Source organism: Salmo trutta, unplaced genomic scaffold (assembly GCF_901001165.1).
Source record: "Salmo trutta unplaced genomic scaffold, fSalTru1.1, whole genome shotgun sequence".
NCBI classification, from domain to species: Eukaryota; Metazoa; Chordata; class Actinopteri; order Salmoniformes; family Salmonidae; genus Salmo; species Salmo trutta.
Genome location: NW_021823210.1, coordinates 25,456 through 47,369, shown reverse-complemented (window position 1 = coordinate 47,369; position 21,914 = coordinate 25,456). Strand labels below are relative to the sequence as shown.

General features: G+C 44.9%; 1 protein-coding gene and 1 long non-coding RNA gene across 3 annotated transcripts; one reads left to right on the top strand and one right to left on the bottom strand.

The window, feature by feature from the left end:
- Window positions 1–5,102: 5,102 nt before the first annotated feature.
- On the bottom strand, window positions 5,103–14,142 carry LOC115189694 (E3 ubiquitin-protein ligase MARCH4). 2 transcript variants are annotated; one of them, XM_029748234.1, is made up of 5 exons: window positions 13,073–14,142; window positions 12,483–12,855; window positions 6,551–6,706; window positions 6,169–6,361; window positions 5,104–5,828 (listed from the first exon to the last, which is right to left on the bottom strand). In XM_029748234.1, exons 2-5 carry the CDS (start codon window positions 12,816–12,818, stop codon window positions 5,329–5,331), a joined length of 1,185 nt encoding a protein of 394 aa, XP_029604094.1. In that variant the 5' UTR covers window positions 12,819–12,855; window positions 13,073–14,142; the 3' UTR covers window positions 5,104–5,328. The 2 variants fall into 2 exon arrangements, with proteins under 2 accessions (XP_029604093.1, XP_029604094.1); XM_029748233.1 differs by having other exon boundaries at window positions 5,103–5,828; window positions 12,483–14,142.
- A 5,523-nt stretch (window positions 14,143–19,665) lies between these two features.
- LOC115189692 (uncharacterized) lies at window positions 19,666–21,002 on the top strand. The gene is made up of 3 exons (XR_003876976.1): window positions 19,666–19,745; window positions 20,048–20,156; window positions 20,244–21,002. It is a non-coding gene; the product is annotated as an uncharacterized LOC115189692 (long non-coding RNA).
- The last annotated feature ends 912 nt before the right edge of the window (window positions 21,003–21,914 follow it).

Genomic DNA, 21,914 nt, shown 5'->3' with positions numbered 1-21,914 from the left:
GGCCCTGGCCCAAAGTAGTCCACTATATATGGAGTAGATGGCTGCTCGTAGTCCAGCAGAGCTCTGAATGAGACACCAGGCTTTAAGGAATGTAGACTTACACCTCTAAATCATGATGTGTTTGTACTTGTTTTTTGGAGCTCATTTTGTAATAAAGAGATGATTGGAACGATGTTGAACTACACGGTCTGACTCAGATGTACCCAAGCGAACCCACAGAATCAAATTCCTTGTTTTATATATCAACAGTTTTCTTTAACATATATTATACTAATCATAAACAAATATGTCCCCATGGAACAATGTATTCACTGACTGAAGGCAAGTGGTGTCCTTTTCACAGAGGCACTGTGGTTGGCTTAACTCAGGGGTCAGGTAGGGGCTGGGGGTCATCGTCATGGTTACCAGATGCACACTGTTTTGATTGGAGGTACTTCACTCAGAACCAAAAACGTCAGGAAGCATCTGAAAAGCAGTCTCTTAGCTCGTTATGTTCCATTCAAACAACACCCTCTGCTGCTCTTCAGTTTTCACTCAAACAACACCCTCTGCTGCTCTTCAGTTTTCACTCAAACAACACCCTCTGCTGCTCTTCAGTTTTCACTCAAACAACACCCTCTGCTGCTCTTCAGTTTTCACTCAAACAACACCCTCTGCTGCTCTTCAGTTTTCACTCAAACATCACCCTCTGCTGCTCTTCAGTTTTCACTCAAACAACACCCTCTGCTGCTCTTCAGTTTTCACTCAAACAACACCCTCTGCTGCTCTTCAGTTTTCACTCAAACAACACCCTCTGCTGCTCTTCAGTTTTCACTCAAACAACACCCTCTGCTGCTCTTCAGTTTTCACTCAAACATCACCCCTGCTGCTCTTCAGTTCACTCAAACAACAACCGTATGCTGCTCTTCAGTTTTTCACTCAGGTACGTGCTCTGCAGTTCCTGTCAACATGAAACCCTTTTACTGCCATCGGTGGTGGTGATCAAAGATCATATGGATTCCCCTTCTCATAGAGATCCAACCTGTACTAAGATTGATGGACCTTACAAAACAGGTTTTGAGTTAATTCCATTCAACCTGTATAAGACTTTATGGACCCAACAGATAGACAGGTTTAGATGTTAAAATCCATTTCACCTGTACTGAAGATGATGGAACTGACAGAAGAGACAGGTTTTGAAGTTAAATCCAGTTTCAACACTGTACTAAGATGGAATGGATCTGACAGAAGAGACAGTTTTGAGTTGAATCCATTTCAACCCTGTACTAAGATGGATGGACCCAAACCAGAATAGACATGTTTAGATTTAAATCCCATTTCAACCTGTACTAAGATGGATGGACCTGACAGAAGAGACAGGTTTTGAGTTAAATCCATTTCAACCTGTACCTAAGATGGATGGACCCAACAGAATAGACAGGTTTAGAGTTAAATCCATTTCAACCTGTACTAAGATGGATGGGACCTGACAGAAGAGACAGGTTTAGAGTTAAATCCATTTCAACCTGTACTAAGATGGATGGACCTGACAGAAGAGACAGGTTTTGAGTTAAATCCATTTCAACCTGTACTAAGATGGATGGACCTGACAGAATGAGGACAGGTTTGAGGTTAAATCCATTTCAACCTGTACTAAGATGGATGGACCTGACAGAAGAGACAGGTTTAGAGTTAAATCCATTTCAACCTGTACTAAGATGGATGGACCTGACAGAAGAGACAGGTTTTGAGTTAAATCCATTTCAACCTGTACTAAGATGGATGGACCTGACAGAAGAACAGGTTTAGAGTTAAATCCATTTCAACCTGTACTAAGATGGATGGACCTGACAGAAGAGACAGGTTTTGACGTTGAATCCATTTCAACCTGTACTAAGATGGATGGACCTGACAGAAGAGACAGGTTTTGAGTTGAATCCATTTCAACCTGTACTAAGATGGATGGACCTGACAGAAGAGACAGGTTTAGAGTTAAATCCATTTCAACCTGTACTAAGATGGATGGACCTGACAGAAGAGACAGGTTTGAGTTAAATCCATTTCAACCGGCTCACTGTGTTCTACTAGAGACACATCATGATTTAACCTTTTGTGTTTCTTATGCTGGGAAGATGTAAAGCTGTAAATAAACTACTCTGGGGAGACATAAAGCTGTATATAAATTACTCTGGGGAGAACGTAAAGCTGTATATAAACTACTCTGGGGAGGTGTTAAAGCTGTATATAAATTACTCTGGGGAGGTGTAAAGCTGTATATAAATTACTCTGGGGAGACATAAAGCTGTATATAACTACTCTGGGGAGACGTAAAGCTGATATAAACTACTCTGGGGAGGTGTAAAGCTGTATATAAACTACTCTGGGGAGGTGTAAAGCTGTATATAAACTACTCTGGGGAGGTGTAAAGCTGTATATAAACTACTCTGGGGAGACGTAAAGCTGTATATAAATTACTCTGGGAAGACGTACAGCTGTATATAAATTACTCTGGGGGAGACGTAAAGCTGTATATAAACTACTCTGGGGAGACGTAAAGCTGTATATAAATTACTCTGGGGAGATGTAAAGCTGTATATAAATGACTCTGGGGAGGTGTAAGCTGTATATAAACTACTCTGGGGAGGATGTTAAAGCTGTATATAAATTACTCTGGGGAGACGTAAAGCTGTATATAAATTACTCTGGGGAGACCGTAAAGCTGTATATAAATTACTCTGGGAAGACGTAAAGCTGTATATAAATTACTCTGGGGAGACGTAAAGCTGTATATAAACTACTCTGGGGAGACGTAAAGCTGTATATAAATTACTCTGGGGAGATGTAAAGCTGTATATAAATTACTCTGGGAAGATGTAAAGCTGTATATAAATTACTCTGGGGGAGAGAGGGGGGGAGGGGAGAGGGGAGAGGAGAGGAGATACTTTATTCTGGGTAAAGCTGTATATAAATTACTCTGGTAAGACGTAAAGCTGTATATAAATTACTCTGGGGAGACGTAAAGCTGTATATAAACTACTCTGGGAAGACGTAAAGCTGTATATAAACTACTCTGGGGAGACTTAATTTCCTCAGGAGAGGAGAGGAGATACTTTATTCTGGGTAAAGCTGTATATAAATTACTCTTGGAGACGTAAAGCTGTATATAATTACTCTGGGGAGACTTAATTCCTCAGGAGAGGAGAGGAGATAACTTTATTCTGGGTAAAGCTGTATATAATTACTCTGGGGAGATGTAAAGCTGTTATAAACTACTCTGGGGAGACGTAAAGCTGTATATAAATTACTCTGGGAGATGTAAAGCTGTATATAAATTACTCTGGGAAGACGTAAAGCTGTATATAAATTACTGCTGGGAGAGGTAAAGCTATATAATAACTACTCTGGGGAGGGCGTAAAGCTGTATATAAATTACTCTGGGGATACGTAAAGCTGTATATAAACTACTCTGGGGAGACGTAAAGCTGTATTAAAACTACTCTGGGGAGAATGTAAAGCTGTAGATAAATTACTCTGGAAGAGGTAAAGCTGTATATAAAGTTACTCTGGGGAGACGTAAAGCCTGTATATAAATTAGCTCTGGGGAGTAGGTTAAAGCTTGTAAGATAAAACTACTCATGGGGAGAGCGTAAAGCTGTATATAAACGACTCTGGGGAGAACGTAAGCTGTATATAAACTACTCTGGGGAGATGGAAAGCGTGTATATAAACTACTCTGGGGAGACGTAAGAGCCTGTATATAAATGTACTCTGGGGAGATACGGTATAAAACTACTCTGGGAGACGTAACGGTATTAAACTACTCTGGGGAGGACGTAAAGCTGTATATAAACTTACTCTGGGGAGACGTAACGCTGTATATAACTTAACTCTGGGAGACGTAAGCTGTATATAAACTACTCTGGGGAGACGTAACGCTGTATATTAAACTACTCTGGGGAGACGTAAAGCTGTATATAAATTACTCTGGGGAGATGTAAAGCTGTATATATAAACTACTCTGGGGAGACGTAAAGCTGTATATAAACTACTCTGGGGAGACGTAAAGCTGTATATAAATTACTCTTGGGAGACGTAAAGCTGTATATAAACTACTCTGGGGAGACGTAAAGCTGTATATTAAACTACTCTGGGGAGACGTAAAGCTGTATATAAACTACTCTGGGAGACGTAAAGCTGTATATAAACTACTCTGGGGAGACGTAAAGCTGTATATAAATTACTCTGGGGAGACGTAAAGCTGTATATAAATTACTCTGGGGAGACGTAAAGCTGTATATAAACTACTCTGGGGGACGTAAAGCTGTATATAAACTACTCTGGGGAGACGTAAAGCTGTATATAAACTACTCTGGAAGAGGTAAAGCTGTATATAAACTACTCTGGGGAGACGTAAAGCTGTAGATAAACTACTCTGGGAAGAGGTAAAGCTGTCTGTGATGCCTCTGCCATGTCTCATAGTTGACAGGAAGGAATCATATTCCAATATGAATAATTCAACTGTTAATGCGTTACCACATACTTTAGGCTACTCCAAACTAACCTCGGGTCAGTGGCGTACTATTCACGCTCTTCAGAAGGAGACTGCTTGTGTTTTGTATTGAAACTTCATCTCAGGCTGCATCCCAAATAGCAACCTGTTCCCTGTACAGTCCACTAGATTTGACCAGGTCCCATCGGGTTCTGGTCAAAAGTAGTGCACCATGTAGGGAATAGGGTGCCATTTGGGATGTAGACTGAATTGTCATTGTGAACAGCTAATGTAAGAAGTATTAGTGTTATGGACTGTCACTGTACTGAACTGTGCTCCTGTCTGTCATCATAGTAATTAGAAAGGTCTATGTATCCTGACTGTGAGGACTGCAGCTTCCTGACAGGAGTGTTGCTCCAGGCTAGACAGTAGATCACATCAGATCAGTGCCATCTATCACAGCCCCCTCGAAGCAGAGTCCTATATATATAGAGAAATGGCTCTGCCTCACACATCCTTCCTGCTACATCAGACCACAACACACAGATCTGGAAATCTCCTTTTATTACATCAAGGCTGTCAAAACACAGGAAACTGGCAAATCTCTCTCTCTCTCTCTGCCCTCCGCCTCGCCATCCTCAACCCCTGTTCATCCCCCCCCCCCTCACCCACACTCTCCCTCTCGCTCCTTCATCTTTCTGTCCCAAGCAGCATTGAGTAACTTCATGTAAATCTCTGTGAAGCAGCAGTAACATCTCCCAGTCCTCCATTCAAACTCCCAAAACGAGGCCACACCTCTCTCTCTTATGTCTGTCTCTCTCGTTGTTGTAATGTAACAAAGTTAGGCCTCAGTTGAAGCCTCAGACCGTAGTGACTCTCATGACCAGCTCCCGGCTGCTGTTGCTGGGCTGTGGAGGCTGGGGTTGGACTTGAGTGGGCCGGGGCCCCTGCTGCGTTGTCCAGAGGTGCTGGGTGAGCAGGTGGAGGATGTTGTACGCACAGTGGTGGTCCGGCAGGGATGGTGGCCCCCCGTTGCTCGGCTCCGACATTGAGTCCTGTGTCGTCACCGTCGTCAGGCTGGCGGTTGTGGTCGTGGCCACGGTGTAGCCAGGCGCGGAGGCGGCCACCGCGGCCATGAGGGAGGAGGTGGAGGGGGAGACCATGTCATCCCCCGGCTCTGCCCCGGGAGGAGCACTCGTCCTGGGGTTGGGCAGGGACAAGTGCCTGGGCGTGAGCCTGGATTTCTGGTGGTCCTCAGTGTCTTTGATCTTGTCGTAGTTGAGCACCTTCCACTGCTGGTTCACTGCCTGCCAGCGGTTAAAGATCCTGAACACTGAGGGGCCTTCATGGACGATCAGCGCTTGAACGAGAGAAGAAGAGGGGGAGGTTGTCAGTTACACATGAATACATCCTGAATCCAACATGCGTTGGTAATGTTCATAGATCACACAGGGAGTCCTCCAGAGCTCTGTCTGTGGAGTCATATGTCCCACCTCAAGTGTCCTGATTGGAGAAGAGGGAATGGAGGACAGGAAGAGGGGAGGAGGGAGGTGTATTCCATAGGGGACTACGTTGCAAACAAGTAGAATTGCTTTATCGTGTTATCCCCTGGGTTGTGTATCTTTTCCCCCCAATAAATCAATCAAGGAAGAAAGAAGAAGAGGAGGAGGAGGAGGAGTTCCTCTGTGTGCCGGCCTCACCGATGCAGACGAGGTCCATGAATCCGTACATGGCGTAGCAGATCTGGAAGAGCAGGTCCTGGCGCTGCCACTTGGCCGAGGGGCTGAGGGAGGACCACACCAGCCAGGAGATAGAGGACATGAGGAACAGGCTTCCCAGCACGGCCGCAGCGATCTGGACCTTCTCTATCACGGTCAGAGAGATGGCCTGCCACTGGGGGGAGAGAGAGAGTACATCATCATCCCATACTATTCATACACACTATACACTAGTATTAACCCCTCTCTCTCTTTGCAGTGCTGTGTGATATACACCCAGTTAGAGCTCTCCTCTTCATCCCCTAAAACCCTCCCCCTTGACTCAAGTCCAAGAGCTGGTGAGTCCCACCACAGCTGTCCCTACCTGGAGCGGGTTATTGGTGCTGATGGCTACCACGTGGTACTTGTAGTAGCAGAGCTCACAGCTCCAGGAGCCCCTCTCACTGATCCACTTGATGAGGCAGGGCTCATGGGTACAGCGGACCGACCCACTGCAGCGACACGGGCTCAGCAGCTCCCCCTGTGGGACACAAAGGAAAATGCTGCTATAGGTTTGTCTTACAGTGAGCCAGCTGAGTGTCGGCCAGGGTGCTGACCAATGATTTATATATACGCTGGATGACTGATAGGGGGCGCTGTGTTGAAGCCATCGCCCCTCCATCTTGACACTCCTACACCGGTGTCAAAAATATTTTGGAAGCTAAAGAAATGCATTATTAATGTCTACATTTGTTTTGGTTTTTGCCACGTTTATTCTATTACAGACACCTTAATGCATACTTTTAAATGTTATTATGTGAGCTAAACATAACATTTTCCATAAAGTATATATTTTTTACATTACTAATGTTACTGTCCACACTAAAACAAAAAATACTTAAATACATGTAATTTTGTCCTTGAAACATTTCATTGAAATACTGTAGAATTCCATTCATTCCTATGGGGAGTACCAATATGGCCGACACATGGCTTCAAAGCCTCTCATTGGCCAATACATAGCATCAGCAATCCAGGGTTTATATACATAATTGGTGCTGCCACAGGGTTAATCTGGCACCCTATTCTCTATATAGTGCATCACTTTTAGCCAGAGCAGGAGTAGTGCAAAATGTAGGGAATAGGGAGCCATTTTGGACCAAGCCACATTCTCTCTACATGTCCTATGCACCCACAGCTCTGGAGAACAGTGGATCTGAAGCCTTGTCTCTAGAGTTACCAGTAACGTGTCCTTCAGTTCTGCACCTACATGTCCTCCCTGACTCTGTGTATCTGTCAGAGTGTGGATTCTACAGCGTGTTTCATCCAGACAGATAGACAGCTCTGTGGTTTCTGCTTTCTTACCTCCCACAGCTCATGTCATCTGTTTCAACAGAGACCTCCTCAGAGATGAATCCTTAACACTCTTATCTTATGTGTGAAAGTTTGTGTGTGTAGTGCGTGTGTGTGAGCGTGTGTGATTCTCACATCAGTGTGTTCTACCGTGAACTTGTCATTTATAATCCTCTCAGAGAGAGTGATAGAGATTTATCAGCTCAGTGAGAGAAAGTGAGAGAGAGTGAGATGACACATTAATGTGTGACACTCATTAAAAAGCGTATTTTTATCATCAGTATTACCAATATAATGTATTTATTCTGGTTCCAGACATCTCACAGCTACCATGGTTATCATGACCAGGCCACGACCTCTCTGGTTCCGGACATCTCACAGTTACCATGGTTATCATGACCAGGCCACGTCCTCTCTGGTTCCAGACATCTCACAGTTACCATGGTTATCATGACCAGGCCACGTCCTCTCTGGTTCCGGACATCTCACAGCTACCATGGTTATCATGACCAGGCCACGTCCTCTCTGGTTCCAGACATCTCACAGCTACCATGGTTATCATGACCAGGCCACGTCCTCTCTGGTTCCAGACATCTCACAGTTACCATGGTTATCATGACCAGGCCACGTCCTCTCTGGTTCCAGACATCTCACAGCTACCATGGTTATCATGACCAGGCCACGTCCTCTCTGGTTCCAGACATCTCACAGTTACCATGGTTATCATGACCAGGCCACGTCCTCTCTGGTTCCAGACATCTCACAGTTACCATGGTTATCATGACCAGACCACGTCCTCTCTGGTTCCAGACATCTCACAGCTACCATGGTTATCATGACCAGGCCACGTCCTCTCTGGTTAGTGCTCTGGTCAGATGAATCCTTTACCAGGATCAACTATTTAAAAAGTCAGCAGTGACGATGGGTAGCCTTGAATCTGCCAGGCATACCATATCCAGGCTCAAATGTTATTTTTCCTAAGGACAATGCAACCACTTTTATTAGAGAGAGAGAGACACACACACACACACACACACAGAGAGACACAGAGAGAGAGACACAGAGAGAGACACACACAGAGAGAGACACACACAGAGAGAGAGAGACACAGAGAGAGAGAGACAGAGAGAGAGACGCACAGAGAGAGACACACAGAGAGAGACACACAGAGAGAGACACACAGAGAGAGACACACAGAGAGAGACACACAGAGAGAGACACACAGAGAGAGACGACACAGAGAGAGAGACAGAGAGAGACAGAGAGAGACAGAGAGACACAGAGAGACACAGAGAGACACAGAGAGACACAGAGAGAGAGGAAACAGCCTTTCAAGAAGGTCATTCTCTTGCTTTCATGTTTCAGTTGTTAACACAAACACCCAGAAGAGCACTTTTCTAAAGCCAAACATCTATAATGACATCTCTCCTGTTCCTTTCTTCAGAGAGAGACAGGCAATTATCTACAATCAATTTCACACCATCTATGTAATACAAACAGGTGGATACTACACAATAAAGACATAGAAAAGCTGTCCCTGGCTGGCAGATAAATGTATGTGTACCCAGTGCAGCCTGCTGTCTGGTAGTTAGGCTACAACAACATGACTTTAAAAGAGGTCTGAACTGGTACGTTGGTTATCCAACCTAAACCGCCCGGGGAACCAACTGTCCTGGACTGTCTGTGACAGGAGTCAGACTAGCAGAGTACATTCAATAAGTTTACAGGGTTTACATTCAATAACATATTACACTAGGCTGAGAGAGAGAGGGAGAGAGGTGGTGGGGGGGAGGGAGGGAGGGAGAGAGGGAGAGAGGGAGAGAGAGAGGACCTTTCAGATTATCAGGCAGCATTAACAACACTGGTTCTCCTGAATGTGTTTTATTTCCTCCTCCTGCTCCCAGACTGAGCCAAAGCTTTAACACAGACTCTCTTTATACTGAGGATGCAGCTCAAATGGCACCCTAGAGGCCACCTTATGGGCCCTGGTCTAAAGTAGTGCACTAGATAGGGACTCGAACCCTGGTCTAAAGTAGTGCACTAGATAGGAACTAGGGTGCCATTTGGGACACATATTAATTTATCCTCAGAGCCAAAAAGCTTTCAGCAGCCTGCCACCCAGAGACAGGCTGACTGCAACTACCACTCCAGGCAGTAGTGTTATATAATGTGATGTCATTTAGAGCAGAGAGAGAGATGTTCTCCAAGGGGCATCATCAGACACTAGACTAGTGTCTCCCTAAATGTCAACACAGGGACAGACCATGAGGATTTGTCCTCACCACTGATGGGGCAAATTCAGGGGTCTTCAACTTTTTGTTACCCAAGGACCCCCGCCCTGGCATTCAGGTGACCCAGGGACCCCCGCCCAGGCAAACCGGTGAACCATGGACCCCCGCCCAGGCATACAGGTGACCCAGGGACCATCGCCCAGGCAAACTGTTGAACCATGGACCCCCGCCCAGGCAAACCGGTGACCCAGGGACCCCCGCCCAGGCAAACCGGTGACCCAGGGACCCCCGCCCAGGCAAACCGGTGACCCAGGGACCCCCGCCCAGGCAAACCGGTGACCCAGCACCCCCATCGTATGTTAGCATAACAAACTGTTCACGTCTTGTCTTATCATCAGGTGAAGGTTAAGTCATCAACATTTTGAAATGAATAGATTTGGTAGATGGTTTTATATTATTTTGACCTCCCACATTATAACAGGAAGAGGAAGTGGAACTCTAACATGACCTGTTAGCTAGACAGGTCACTCCAAACACTAATAGCCAATAGCAGCTGTTTCGCTGGTTAAACAAAGGTGAGCCATGTGTTGGTCAAAATCTGTCAAGAAAGCTGACCAGCAGCCAGCGGCTCACAGTGCTTTTTCAAAGCTTATGGCGCATTGCTCTGCCCAGGCGGTGCTGACGCATGTCGGCTCTTACACCGCCTGCATAGATATTTAACTATCAGCTAATCGCATCATATGTTACAGCAATCATGTGCCCTACAGCACTGTCGATGACGTGGCACGCAGCCATTGGTTGATGCATGCAAAGTCTGAGCAGGGGAGCGCGACCATTGGTTGATACTTCAGTAAATGTCATTTGCTCAATATTATGAGTTGAGAAATAAATTTGACATTATTATATTATATTCTCATCTTTTCTACTGTAGGTATGTCATTCAAAAGGGGTTTATCTTGTTAGCAATATTCATAAAAACTATTAAATTGTTAAAAATGTAAATCCCCTTTTTTTAAAATATATTTTCACGGACCCCCTGCAATACCACGGACCCTGGGTTGAATACCCCTGGGCTAGTTGATGCACAGGACTAGGCCACAGATTAAAGGAGGAGAAGGAGGGGGAGGAGCAGGAGGAGGAGGAGGAGGATTAGGAGGAGGAGGATTAGGAGGAGGAGGAAGAGGAGGAGGAGGAGGATGAGGATGAGCAGGAGGAGGATGAGCAGGAGGAGGATGAGCAGGAGGAGGAGCAGGAGCAGGAGGAGGAAGAGGATTAGGAGGAGGAGGAGAAGGAGGAGCAGGAGGAGGAGGAGGAGTATTAGTAGGAGGAGGAAGAGGAGGAGCAGGAGGAGGAGGAGCAGGAGGAGGAAGAGGAGGAGCAGGGGGAGGAGGAGGAGCAGGAGGAGGAGCAGGAGGAGGAGGAGAAGAAGGAGGAGAAGGAGGAAGAGGAGGAGCAGGAGGAGCAGCAGGAGGATGAGCAGGAGGAGGAGGAGTGGGAGGAGGAGGAGCAGGAGGGGGAGGAGGGGGAGGAGCAGGAGGAGGAGGAGGAGCAGGAGGAGGATGAGGAGGAGGAGGAGGAGGAGGAGGAGGAAGAGGAAGAGGAGGAGCAGGAGGAGGAGGAGCAGGAGGAGGAGCAGGAGGATGAGGAGCAGGAGGAGGAGGAGCAGGAGGAGGGGGAGGAGGAGGAGGAGGGGGAGGAGCAACCCCATTGACTTCCCTTAGAGGTGAGAGGATCAGGATGTGAAAGGTATGTGCAGCACATTCACCATGTTGACACTGATGCACCAGCACCTATTCAATCATCAATTCACCTTCACACTGAGTTGTCTACGTGGGCCGGGTACTTTGTAAATGGGAGTTCTTCTGAGTCAGGTAATCCAAGGCCATGTGGCCCTAGCTACACTCCCTGGCCGGATCTCAATATTCTAAAGGGGTGTCCTTTCCTTTCCCTCTCCTTGGCTCCATCCGATGATATGAAAGACCAGGACAGGTAGAAAGCAAACACCTGGAATTGGAGATTTTAGACTTTAGACTATTGAGATGTAGCCTGTGTTACTTGAATCCACTACTTCCCCTGGTCTTCATCTATCATGTTCTGTTCCTATCTCTTCTGTCCGAGACAGGGCTTCCTCTATCATGTTCTGTTCCTATCTCTTCTGTCCGAGACAGGGCTTCCTCTGTCATGTTCTGTTCCTATCTCTTCTGTCCGAGACAGGGCTTCCTCTGTCATGTTCTGTTCCAATCTCTTCTGTCCAAGACAGGGCTTCCTCTGTCATGTTCTGTTCCTATCTCTTCTGTCCAAGACAGGGCTTCCTCTGTCATGTTCTGTTCCTATCTCTTCTGTCCAAGACAGGGCTTCCTCTGTCATGTTCTGTTCCTATCTCTTCTGTCCAAGACAGGGCTTGCTCTGTGAATTCTAGTACTCCTACCTTTTACATGGCCATGGGAAGTGAGTAAGTTAGAAAATCATTATTTCTGTTCTCAAGCATATAATTGCTTCTGCGTGTTTGGGATCCACAACATGCACAGTGTTGAGAGGGAGGGAGAAAGAAAGAGAGACAGAGACAGAGAGAGAGATAATTTCTCAGCCCTTCAGCTCCATGGACAGCTCCATTGTTTTTGAAACACTTTGAAGAACATCCTAGTTAGCAACAATTAGTCATATACAGTCAATGTCTGACTATAGGTCTACCTATATGTCTATCACCTATTGTCTACCTGTAAGGCCACTCACCTGTTCTGGACCTTGGAAACATATCCTGCACTGGGGAGTCCTAACACCACTGTCTGTGCGACTGTTCAGGGAGAATCTCTCCTCACACTTCGCTTTGGAGCAGTCCTCCTCGGAGCTGCCATAGTCCAGGGGTCCAGTCTGTCCCGTAGCATGCTGCCATTCCTCTGTCGCTTTAGGCTCGTTTGTCCCGGCAGAATGAGGCTCTCCTGTCGGCGGGCCAGGGGCAGCATAACCATCCGCCTCTGGTGGAGGTGCACTCGCTGCAGAGTTGCTGTTGTCGGCGGCAACATCAATGCCGGTGCCGGACCCATTGCTGTCCGTGTATTGTCCGTTCATGGGGATGATCGCCGGTGGCGGAGCCGGGACCGGCGGTCTGAGTAAGAAAACCTTCAGGTCACTGAACAAAACGCAACAGCGGCCTTTGGACATGCCCTGGCGGCGGAGCAGCATCGGTCTCCGGCTCAACAATCCCCAGCACCATACAACCACCCCGAGAGACAACAACATGTGTCTGTTTCGATATGAGCATACAGGTGGAGATTCCTATTCAGAAATGTGCAGCGCACAGGAAGAGAAAAGGAAACGCTTACTGTTATTTCGTTGAGGACGATCCGAAAGAGGAGTTTTCTCTGTTGTGACTTTTCCAGTTGGGCTGAATGACATTCTTTCTCTCAACAGCTATTTTCAATTTAGCTCTGAATTCTAAAATCGAATCAGCCTGAATAAATCGAATGAGTCGGTGTGCGCGCACCACCACACATCATTTCTCAGCCTTGTCAGAGAACCCTATCGTGCACTAGCCTTGGAGCTCGCTTATGCCTGTAACTAAGTAATTGCTCAGGTTACAGGAAAACCCTGACTATATATCAAACAAATAGACGCACATGTCTCATATACCTTAGAGAAAATGGGCAGGCACATAGCTGAGCATCTTCCCATTTCATTCCAATGGCATCACAAACCGGATCCTGGGAACAAGACTATAGTATTGCGATCTTTTCATGCTTGTCTAGCCTGCTCTCCCGTTGCCCTTTATCGATCCTGCGTTGTATCATGTTCCATTAATCCAACAGCTTTGTTCCTTTACGGGCCTTCTACCAACAATGTCCCGTTACATGTTGTAATAACAGTCGCTATGTGGCCACTGCTCCTTGATATAACCGCCACCCCCCCACCCGTTGACCAGTCGAGCCCTGCTTAAATCATCCTTTCTCTATACTCATCCTGATGGATGCTTTAAAGGTTATGTCCTCGGCTGCAGTCTAATACAGTTTCCACGGTAGTTTGCGTTCGTCGCCTGTCAATTCAACGGTCTGTCTGAGAAGGTTGAGGCGATTCCCACAACAAAAGCCTACAAGATAATGTAGGGATGTCACGAACATGCCCTGGGCTTCGCTTCCACTGAGCCTAGCCTCCTACCGTCATTTTCTCTCACACGGAGCATCCTCTTTACAAGCGGGTAATCCACATATTTTAACGACATAACAGTGTTTAAATTCACCCCGAAACGGTTGTTGTCATGTCTTTGGGTCGACAGGAGCAGCGAAACCGGAGAGAGGTGGTTGATGTGGCCGTTGTCTCTGTGCTTTTGAAATCCGTTCGACTCGATGGTTCTCTTCTCGCCGCGGGTTCAGCACCATTAAGGACGGGACAGCTCCCAGGCGCGGGCCCGCTGGAACACCAGCGTGATGCAAGAAAGGGGGCGAGCATGGGCTGGCTCGTCTCATCTCGGATAGCAACAAGATAACATCTGGGATGAATGAGATTAAATAATAGATTCAGCAGGAATCACAAACAGATATAGTATTTGACAAAAACAGAATCATGTGAAACCTTGATTACATTGGGATACGATCACACATCCCTCTATTTACGCGTGGGAAGACTTGGGAACAGATTTCATAAATAAAATCAAAAATACTTTGAGATGATTTTCTGGTGATTTTACAGTCTTTTATGTGTAAAATTATATATCTAAAAAAAAAATCATTGATTGGGGAACGTAGGCTGTTCACATTTAGCAAACAAGCTGCTTAAATGAATAAAAAAGTTGACATATAGGTCTAAATTGGAGGTGCCTTATGATGCTATATGGGCTGTGGCTGTTGAATAATGCACAGTAGACTATCCCCTATACACTAGGTATTTATATATTCTGGTCTGCCTAGTGTGCTTAGTGCCACGCTACAGCCTTCCCTGAACCTGCTGAACCCTGGCAGTAAGCTACAACACACACACACACACACACACACACACACACACACACACACACACACACACACACACACACACACACACACACACACACCCACACCCACACCCACACCCACACCCACAACCCCACACACCACATCCAGATACAAGAAGAGTGAGCTGAATTCTCTCCATTTCCTCTCTCTTCAACATGCGTCTGAAGAGACAAGTGAGCCAGTCTGAGTGAGAGTGGCCCAAATGACACCCTAATTCCCTACATAGTGCACTACTTTTGACCAGAGCCCTATGAGCTATAAAAGGAAAAGGTGCCATTTGGGATGCAATCAGAGGAGTGGGCCACTCACTGCTGCAGTTTCCCCCAGGCCCAGGGAAATATGTCACACTGTTGTAGGACTTCCACTAGCATTAACCCCCAAACAATTTACACTGTTGTAGGACTTCCACTAGCATTAACCCCTAAACAATTTACACTGTTGTAGGACTTCCACTAGCATTAACCCCCAAACAATTTACACTGTTGTAGGACTTCCACTAGCATTAACCCCCAAACAATTTACACTGTTGTAGGACTTCCACTAGCATTAACCCCTAAACAATTTACACTGTTGTAGGACTTCCACTAGCATTAACCCCTAAACAATTTACACTGTTGTAGGACTTCCACTAGCATTAACCCCCAAACAATTTACACTGTTGTAGGACTTCCACTAGCATTAACCCCCAAACAATTTACACTGTTGTAGGACTTCCACTAGCATTAACCCCTAAACAATTTACACTGTTGTAGGACTTCCCCTAGCATTAACCCCCAAACAATTTACACTGTTGTAGGACTTCCACTAGCATTAACCCCCAAACAATTTACACTGTTGTAGGACTTCCACTAGCATTAACCCCTAAACAATTTACACTGTTGTAGGACTTCCACTAGCATTAACCCCCAAACAATTTACACTGTTGTAGGACTTCCACTAGCATTAACCCCTAAACAATTTACACTGTTGTAGGACTTCCCCTAGCATTAACCCCCAAACAATTTACACTGTTGTAGGACTTCCACTAGCATTAACCCCCAAACAATTTACACTGTTGAAGGACTTCCACTAGCATTAACCCCCAAACAATTTACACTGTTGTAGGACTTCCACTAGCATTAACCCCTAAACAATTTACACTGTTGTAGGACTTCCACTAGCATTAACCCCCAAACAATTTACACTGTTGTAGGACTTCCACTAGCATTAACCCCCAAACAATTTACACTGTTGTAGGACTTCCACTAGCATTAACCCCCAAACAATTTACACTGTTGTAGGACTTCCACTAGCATTAACCCCCAAACAATTTACACTGTTGTAGGACTTCCCACCACCACTAGCATTAACCCCCAAACAATTTACACTGTTGTAGGACTTCCACTAGCATTAACCCCCAAACAATTTACACTGTTGTAGGACTTCCACTAGCATTAACCCCCAAACAATTTATACTGTTGTAGGACTTCCACCACCACTAGCATTAACCCCCAAACAATTTACACTGTTGTAGGACTTCCACTAGCATTAACCCCCAAACAATTTACACTGTTGTAGGACTTCCCCTAGCATTAACCCCCAAACAATTTACACTGTTGAAGAAACTTCTCTTAATCACCCGTGTTCTCTCATCTCTCTCTCTCACTCTCTCTTTGTTTCTCTTTCTCTCTCTCTGTCTCGATTTCTCTCTCTTCTCTCTCTCTCTTCTCTCTCACTCTCTCTCTCACTGTCTCTCTCTTTCTCTCTGTCTCGATTTCTCTCTCATCTCTCTCTTTCTCTCTCTTCTCTCTCACTCTCTCAACTATGCAGAGCAATTATGATTCTTTATCAATACTGTATGTTTGACACTGCTTGCAATGGCCAGTGAGGTGTGAGGCTCATGGCCTTTATTGTTAATGTTATCTGTCATATGACATAAGTCATTGTCACATCACACAATCTGACCTCAGGGTGTAGGCTACTGTCAGTGTGACATCCTGCTCTGTGATGGAATGTGAGTGTCCCTCACCTACTGGAATGTAGCCTGTCAGTATCTCTATCTTTATGATAATAAAAACAAGGACTTTTAAAGGGGAAATCTGTGATTGGTACCTACATTTTTAGACTTGTAAATTAATTCTATATTATATACCCATTGACTTTTAATTGAGCGTAGTTCAACTGTCCTACCCCATCGGAGCCCAAAATATAAGCTTGTTTTACTCCATTGTTTGTAAACAATGTAATTTTTTATCACTGTCTGACTAATGTGTCATCTCACTTTCTCTCTCTGAGCTGTCTGTGGTGCTGAATGCTGAATCTCTCTCTCTCCCCCACTGATGCGTGGTTTATGTGTATATTTCTGAGGATGCTGTGGTACAATTGGGGCTTTAGAGAAAGAAACACATCACATTCTCAAGGAAAGTTATCTTAAAAAGGGGATTATCTCATATTTCCTGTAGATCCCCAGCTAAAACACACACACACACACACACACACACACACACACACACACACACACACACACACACACACACACACACACACACACACACACACACACACACACACACACACACACACACACACACACACACACACACCCCCACACACCACATCCAGATACAAGAAGAGTGAGCTGAATTCTCTCCATTTCCTCTCTCTTCAACATGTGTCTGAAGAGACAAGTGAGCCAGTCTGAGTGAGCGTGGCCCAAATGACACCCTAATTCCCTACATAGTGCACTACTTTTGACCAGAGCCCTATGAGCTATATAAGGAAAAGGTGCCATTTGGGATGCAATCAGAGGAGTGGCCCACTCACTGCTGCAGTTTCCCCCAGGCCCAGGGAAATATGTCACACTGTTGTAGGACTTCCACTAGCATTAACCCCCAAACAATTTACACTGTTGTAGGACTTCCACTAGCATTAACCCCCAAACAATTTACACTGTTGTAGGACTTCCACTAGCATTAACCCCTAAACAATTTACACTGTTGTAGGACTTCCACTAGCATTAACCCCTAAACAATTTACACTGTTGTAGGACTTCCACTAGCATTAACCCCCAAACAATTTACACTGTTGTAGGACTTCCACTAGCATTAACCCCCAAACAATTTACACTGTTGTAGGACTTCCACTAGCATTAACCCCTAAACAATTTACACTGTTGTAGGACTTCCACTAGCATTAACCCCCAAACAATTTACACTGTTGTAGGACTTCCACTAGCATTAACCCCCAAACAATTTACACTGTTGTAGGACTTCCACTAGCATTAACCCCCAAACAATTTACACTGTTGTAGGACTTCCACTAGCATTAACCCCCAAACAATTTACACTGTTGTAGGACTTCCACTAGCATTAACCCCCAAACAATTTACACTGTTGTAGGACTTCCACTAGCATTAACCCCCAAACAATTTACACTGTTGTAGGACTTCCACTAGCATTAACTCCCAAACAATTTACACTGTTGTAGGACTTCCACTAGCATTAACCCCCAAACAATTTACACTGTTGTAGGACTTCCACCACCACTAGCATTAACCCCCAAACAATTTACACTGTTGTAGGACTTCCACTAGCATTAACCCCCAAACAATTTACACTGTTGTAGGACTTCCCCTTGCATTAACCCCCAAACAATTTACACTGTTGAAGAAACTTCTCTTAATCACCCGTGTTCTCTCATCTCACTCTCTCACTCTCTCTTTGTTTCTCTTTCTCTCTCTCTCTGTCTCGATTTCTCTCTCTAATCTCTCTCTCTCTTCTCTCTCACTCTCTGTCTCACTGTCTCTCTCTTTCTCTCTGTCTCGATTTCTCTCTCATCTCTCTCTTTCTCTCTCTTCTCTCTCACTCTCTCAACTATGCAGAGCAATTATGATTCTTTATCAATACTGAAAGTTTGACACTGCTTGCAATGGCCAGTGAGGTGTGAAGGTCATGGCCTTCATTGTTAATGTTATCTGTCATATGACATAAGTCATTGTTACATCACACAATCTGACCTCAGGGTGTAGGCTACACACACACACACACACACACACACACACACACACACACACACACACACACACACACACACACACACACACACACACTGTCCATCCTCTCAGTAAAGCTTACACTGCTAGAGGGACTGCTGTTTTCTGTCTGATGTCTTGTCTTACAGTGGGGATTAAGTCTAGAGAAGTGACAGGCTGGCAGGCACAATATCCTAGATTACCCAGACTATACTGTACTGTACTTAGAGGCCTATGTGAAGGAAATTGATGCAGTATAAGACAACAGTAGTACAGTAGCATTTTGCCTGTGTGTGTGTGTGCGTGTGTGTGTGCCTGCCTCTGTGTGTGAGTGCATCTGTGCGTGTGTGCACACAGCACTCGTCTGTATGACCCCTACATAAGCCCCTCTCCGTGCTGGGAACTAAGAGATGAATCAGGCCCCTGAGGAATTCCATCTCTGCCAATTAGTGTGGCTGGTATCACAGCGCCTAGCATGAAACACTAGCTTGCAGCCAGGGCCTAATGACCAGGGTTGGTAGAAAAAGAGCACATGAATGATACAGTGATCAGGCCTCTTCACTTGTGAAAAGCATTGTAATTGTTTATGTAGTAAAACCATAATTACAGTACTAAGTTTTCCTCTTCTCCTTTTCCTTGAGGCAACTGAATATGAGCTTAGGCTAGAGCAAATAAATATTGGATAACTCTTCAGTTAGTTAAAAAACTGTTTCACTTGCTCTCCCCTATATATCTACCACAAGCCTGTAGGTGTACCATCTCGACATTCCTCATGCATATTATAAAGTAACTCAACGAATAGTTGTAAAGTAGGCTAGCTAATATTAGGAAAAAGACATGCTCTCTACAGAATTCCTAGGCGCTTGGCTTGCAACGATTTAATGTAACACGTGGCAAACGTTGATGACGATGTTACCATGGTTACCAAGAATTTCCGACTGGACCAGTGATCCTCCCGTTCAAATAAAAGCCATATAGTTTGCCAACGTCCTACTAACAATTTTGGTAAGTTGAAGTAACGCTTTCACGAAGGAATTTTATGATAATGAAAGTTCCCTAAGTAAACACACTTCGTCATGGCTCAATTATTGCAACTTGACAGTAGTAGCTAACAGGCTAGCTAAAGCTAGCTGGCTAGCTAGCTGGGGTCCTCTGTCCAGTTTGTTCATTGGCACTGACAGTGGCACTTGACTTTGTTATGATGGAAACTATTATTCGTTTTCTGGATGGAAATGATAAAGAAATACTGTTTATTCAAAGATTACATGTCCGTGCAACTATATCTTCTTATTTCTGAATGAATACAGATAAAGTGGATCTGAAATGGACATCAATGATGTAGTAGTCCAGAAGCTTCACACATAGTTTAGGAGAACTGTGTTCTTCTCTATCAGAGTAATAGCTGGTGATCAAGAGGTAAGTTTCATTTATGTTTTACAGAATGGTATCTTCCACATTGCTATGGTTATTAGAGAATTGACATTGACCTCAATGACCGTACAGGTGAATGAAGACACTGGAGCCAAGATGGCAGCCATGGCAAGAAACATCTCCAAGGACTGGTCCTACCTCTATGAGAGGCTCTTCTCCAAGCTGTCCGATGAAGGCTTCCACGACATGTGGAGCATTGGTGGCTTTCTCGTAGTATTCATCTTCTGCACCATCGTCATCACCCTGACTCTAGCTGTCATATTCAGCTGGTGCTGTGGCTGGTGCTTCGAACAGCCGACCCTGGGGTCCAGCAAGATCAGCGTTCTGCTCTCACCACCAGAACTGTCCAGACAGAAGTCGATGCAGACACAGACACACAGTTTATCGAAACAGAGCCTGTCCAGACAGATATACACCTCAAGGTCTGTGATGGATCCAAAGCATCCCATAGAGTCAGTTCGGAATCCTGAGTCTGTGCCCGATGTGCAAAAGACTGAGAAAAGCAGCAAGAACAAGAAGCATAAAGCTGGATCTGTGAAAGTAAAGCGTAAAATCCAGCCTGCATCCAGGATTGTGAGGAACAGAGATGTACCAGTATAGCTTCGGCCTACCAGACCAAATCTGCTTTTGTATCTATGTGTCTGACTGACCTCTGTGACAGCCTCATTAGATGTTTCAAGTAAAGCCTTTCAATTTCAAGTTTTATGAGTCATCTGTACAGGATACACATGGTATACACCGTCCAATGAAACGCTTACTTGCATTTTTGGTTTCCCTACCAAAACGATTTTCGGGAAATCAGTGTTTTGGAAATACGTAAGGTTAGGCTTATATGTAGTTGTTGTAGACATTTAGAGTCAAACACAACATTATTAGCAGGGGCCTGTCATTGATTTGCGCAAAATACACATTTAAATGTAAAGGAGTCTCCGCACACTCAGGATCAATGCACAACTTTCTATTTATTTAGGCTGAGCATTCGGTCGTCAGACCTTCATCAGTGCACAAGACACAGGCATCAACAACCAGGGTTGTGTAGGTTACTTTCTACATGTAATCTATTACAGTTACAGTTACCTGTCCAACACTGTAATTAGTCATGTAACTTTTGGATTACCCAAACTCAGTAATGTAATCTGATTACTTTCAGATACGTTTGGATTCATTTCACCATTAGAAGAAGACTAAAAATATCCATCAAACGCATTTGGTGTGTCATCATAGTGGTCTCTGATTGGTGGTCATCATTTGGTGTGTCATCATAGTGGTCTCTGATTGGTGGTCTTCATTTGGTGTGTCATCATAGTGGTCTCTGATTGGTGGTCTTCATTTGGTGTGTCATCATAGTGGTCTCTGATTGGTGGTCTTCATTTGGTGTGTCATCATAGTGGTCTCTGATTGGTGGTCTTCATTTGGTGTGTCATCATAGTGGTCTCTGATTGGTGGTCTTCATTTGGTGTGTCATCATAGTGTTCTCTGATTGGTGGTCTTCATTTGGTGTGTCATCATAGTGGTCTCTGACTTGCCAGACTCACTCAGGTGGAGCAAACTTAAACTTGCTCCTTTTTTCAATGCTGAATTTAATGACCTTGAGAAAACAGTATCTGTAATCTCATTACAATATTTTAGCTGGTTACGTAACTGGTTACAGTTGCAGTTTTTTTGTAATCAGTTACTCCCCAACTCTGTCAACAACAATGAGTATGTCATTACTTTGCTGTCTACTTCTAAACCTTTCAAGAT

Coding starts and splice junctions, on each gene's coding strand:
- LOC115189694 (XM_029748233.1), bottom strand. CDS start 12,989: ATGTTGTTGTCTCTCGGGGTGGTTGTATGGTGCTGGGGATTGTTGAGC. Junction 6,707..12,482: donor GTTTCCAAGGTCCAGAACAG/GTGAGTGGCCTT, acceptor TGTGTCCCACAG/GGGGAGCTGCTGAGCCCGTG. Junction 6,362..6,550: donor GCACCAATAACCCGCTCCAG/GTAGGGACAGCT, acceptor CTCTCCCCCCAG/TGGCAGGCCATCTCTCTGAC.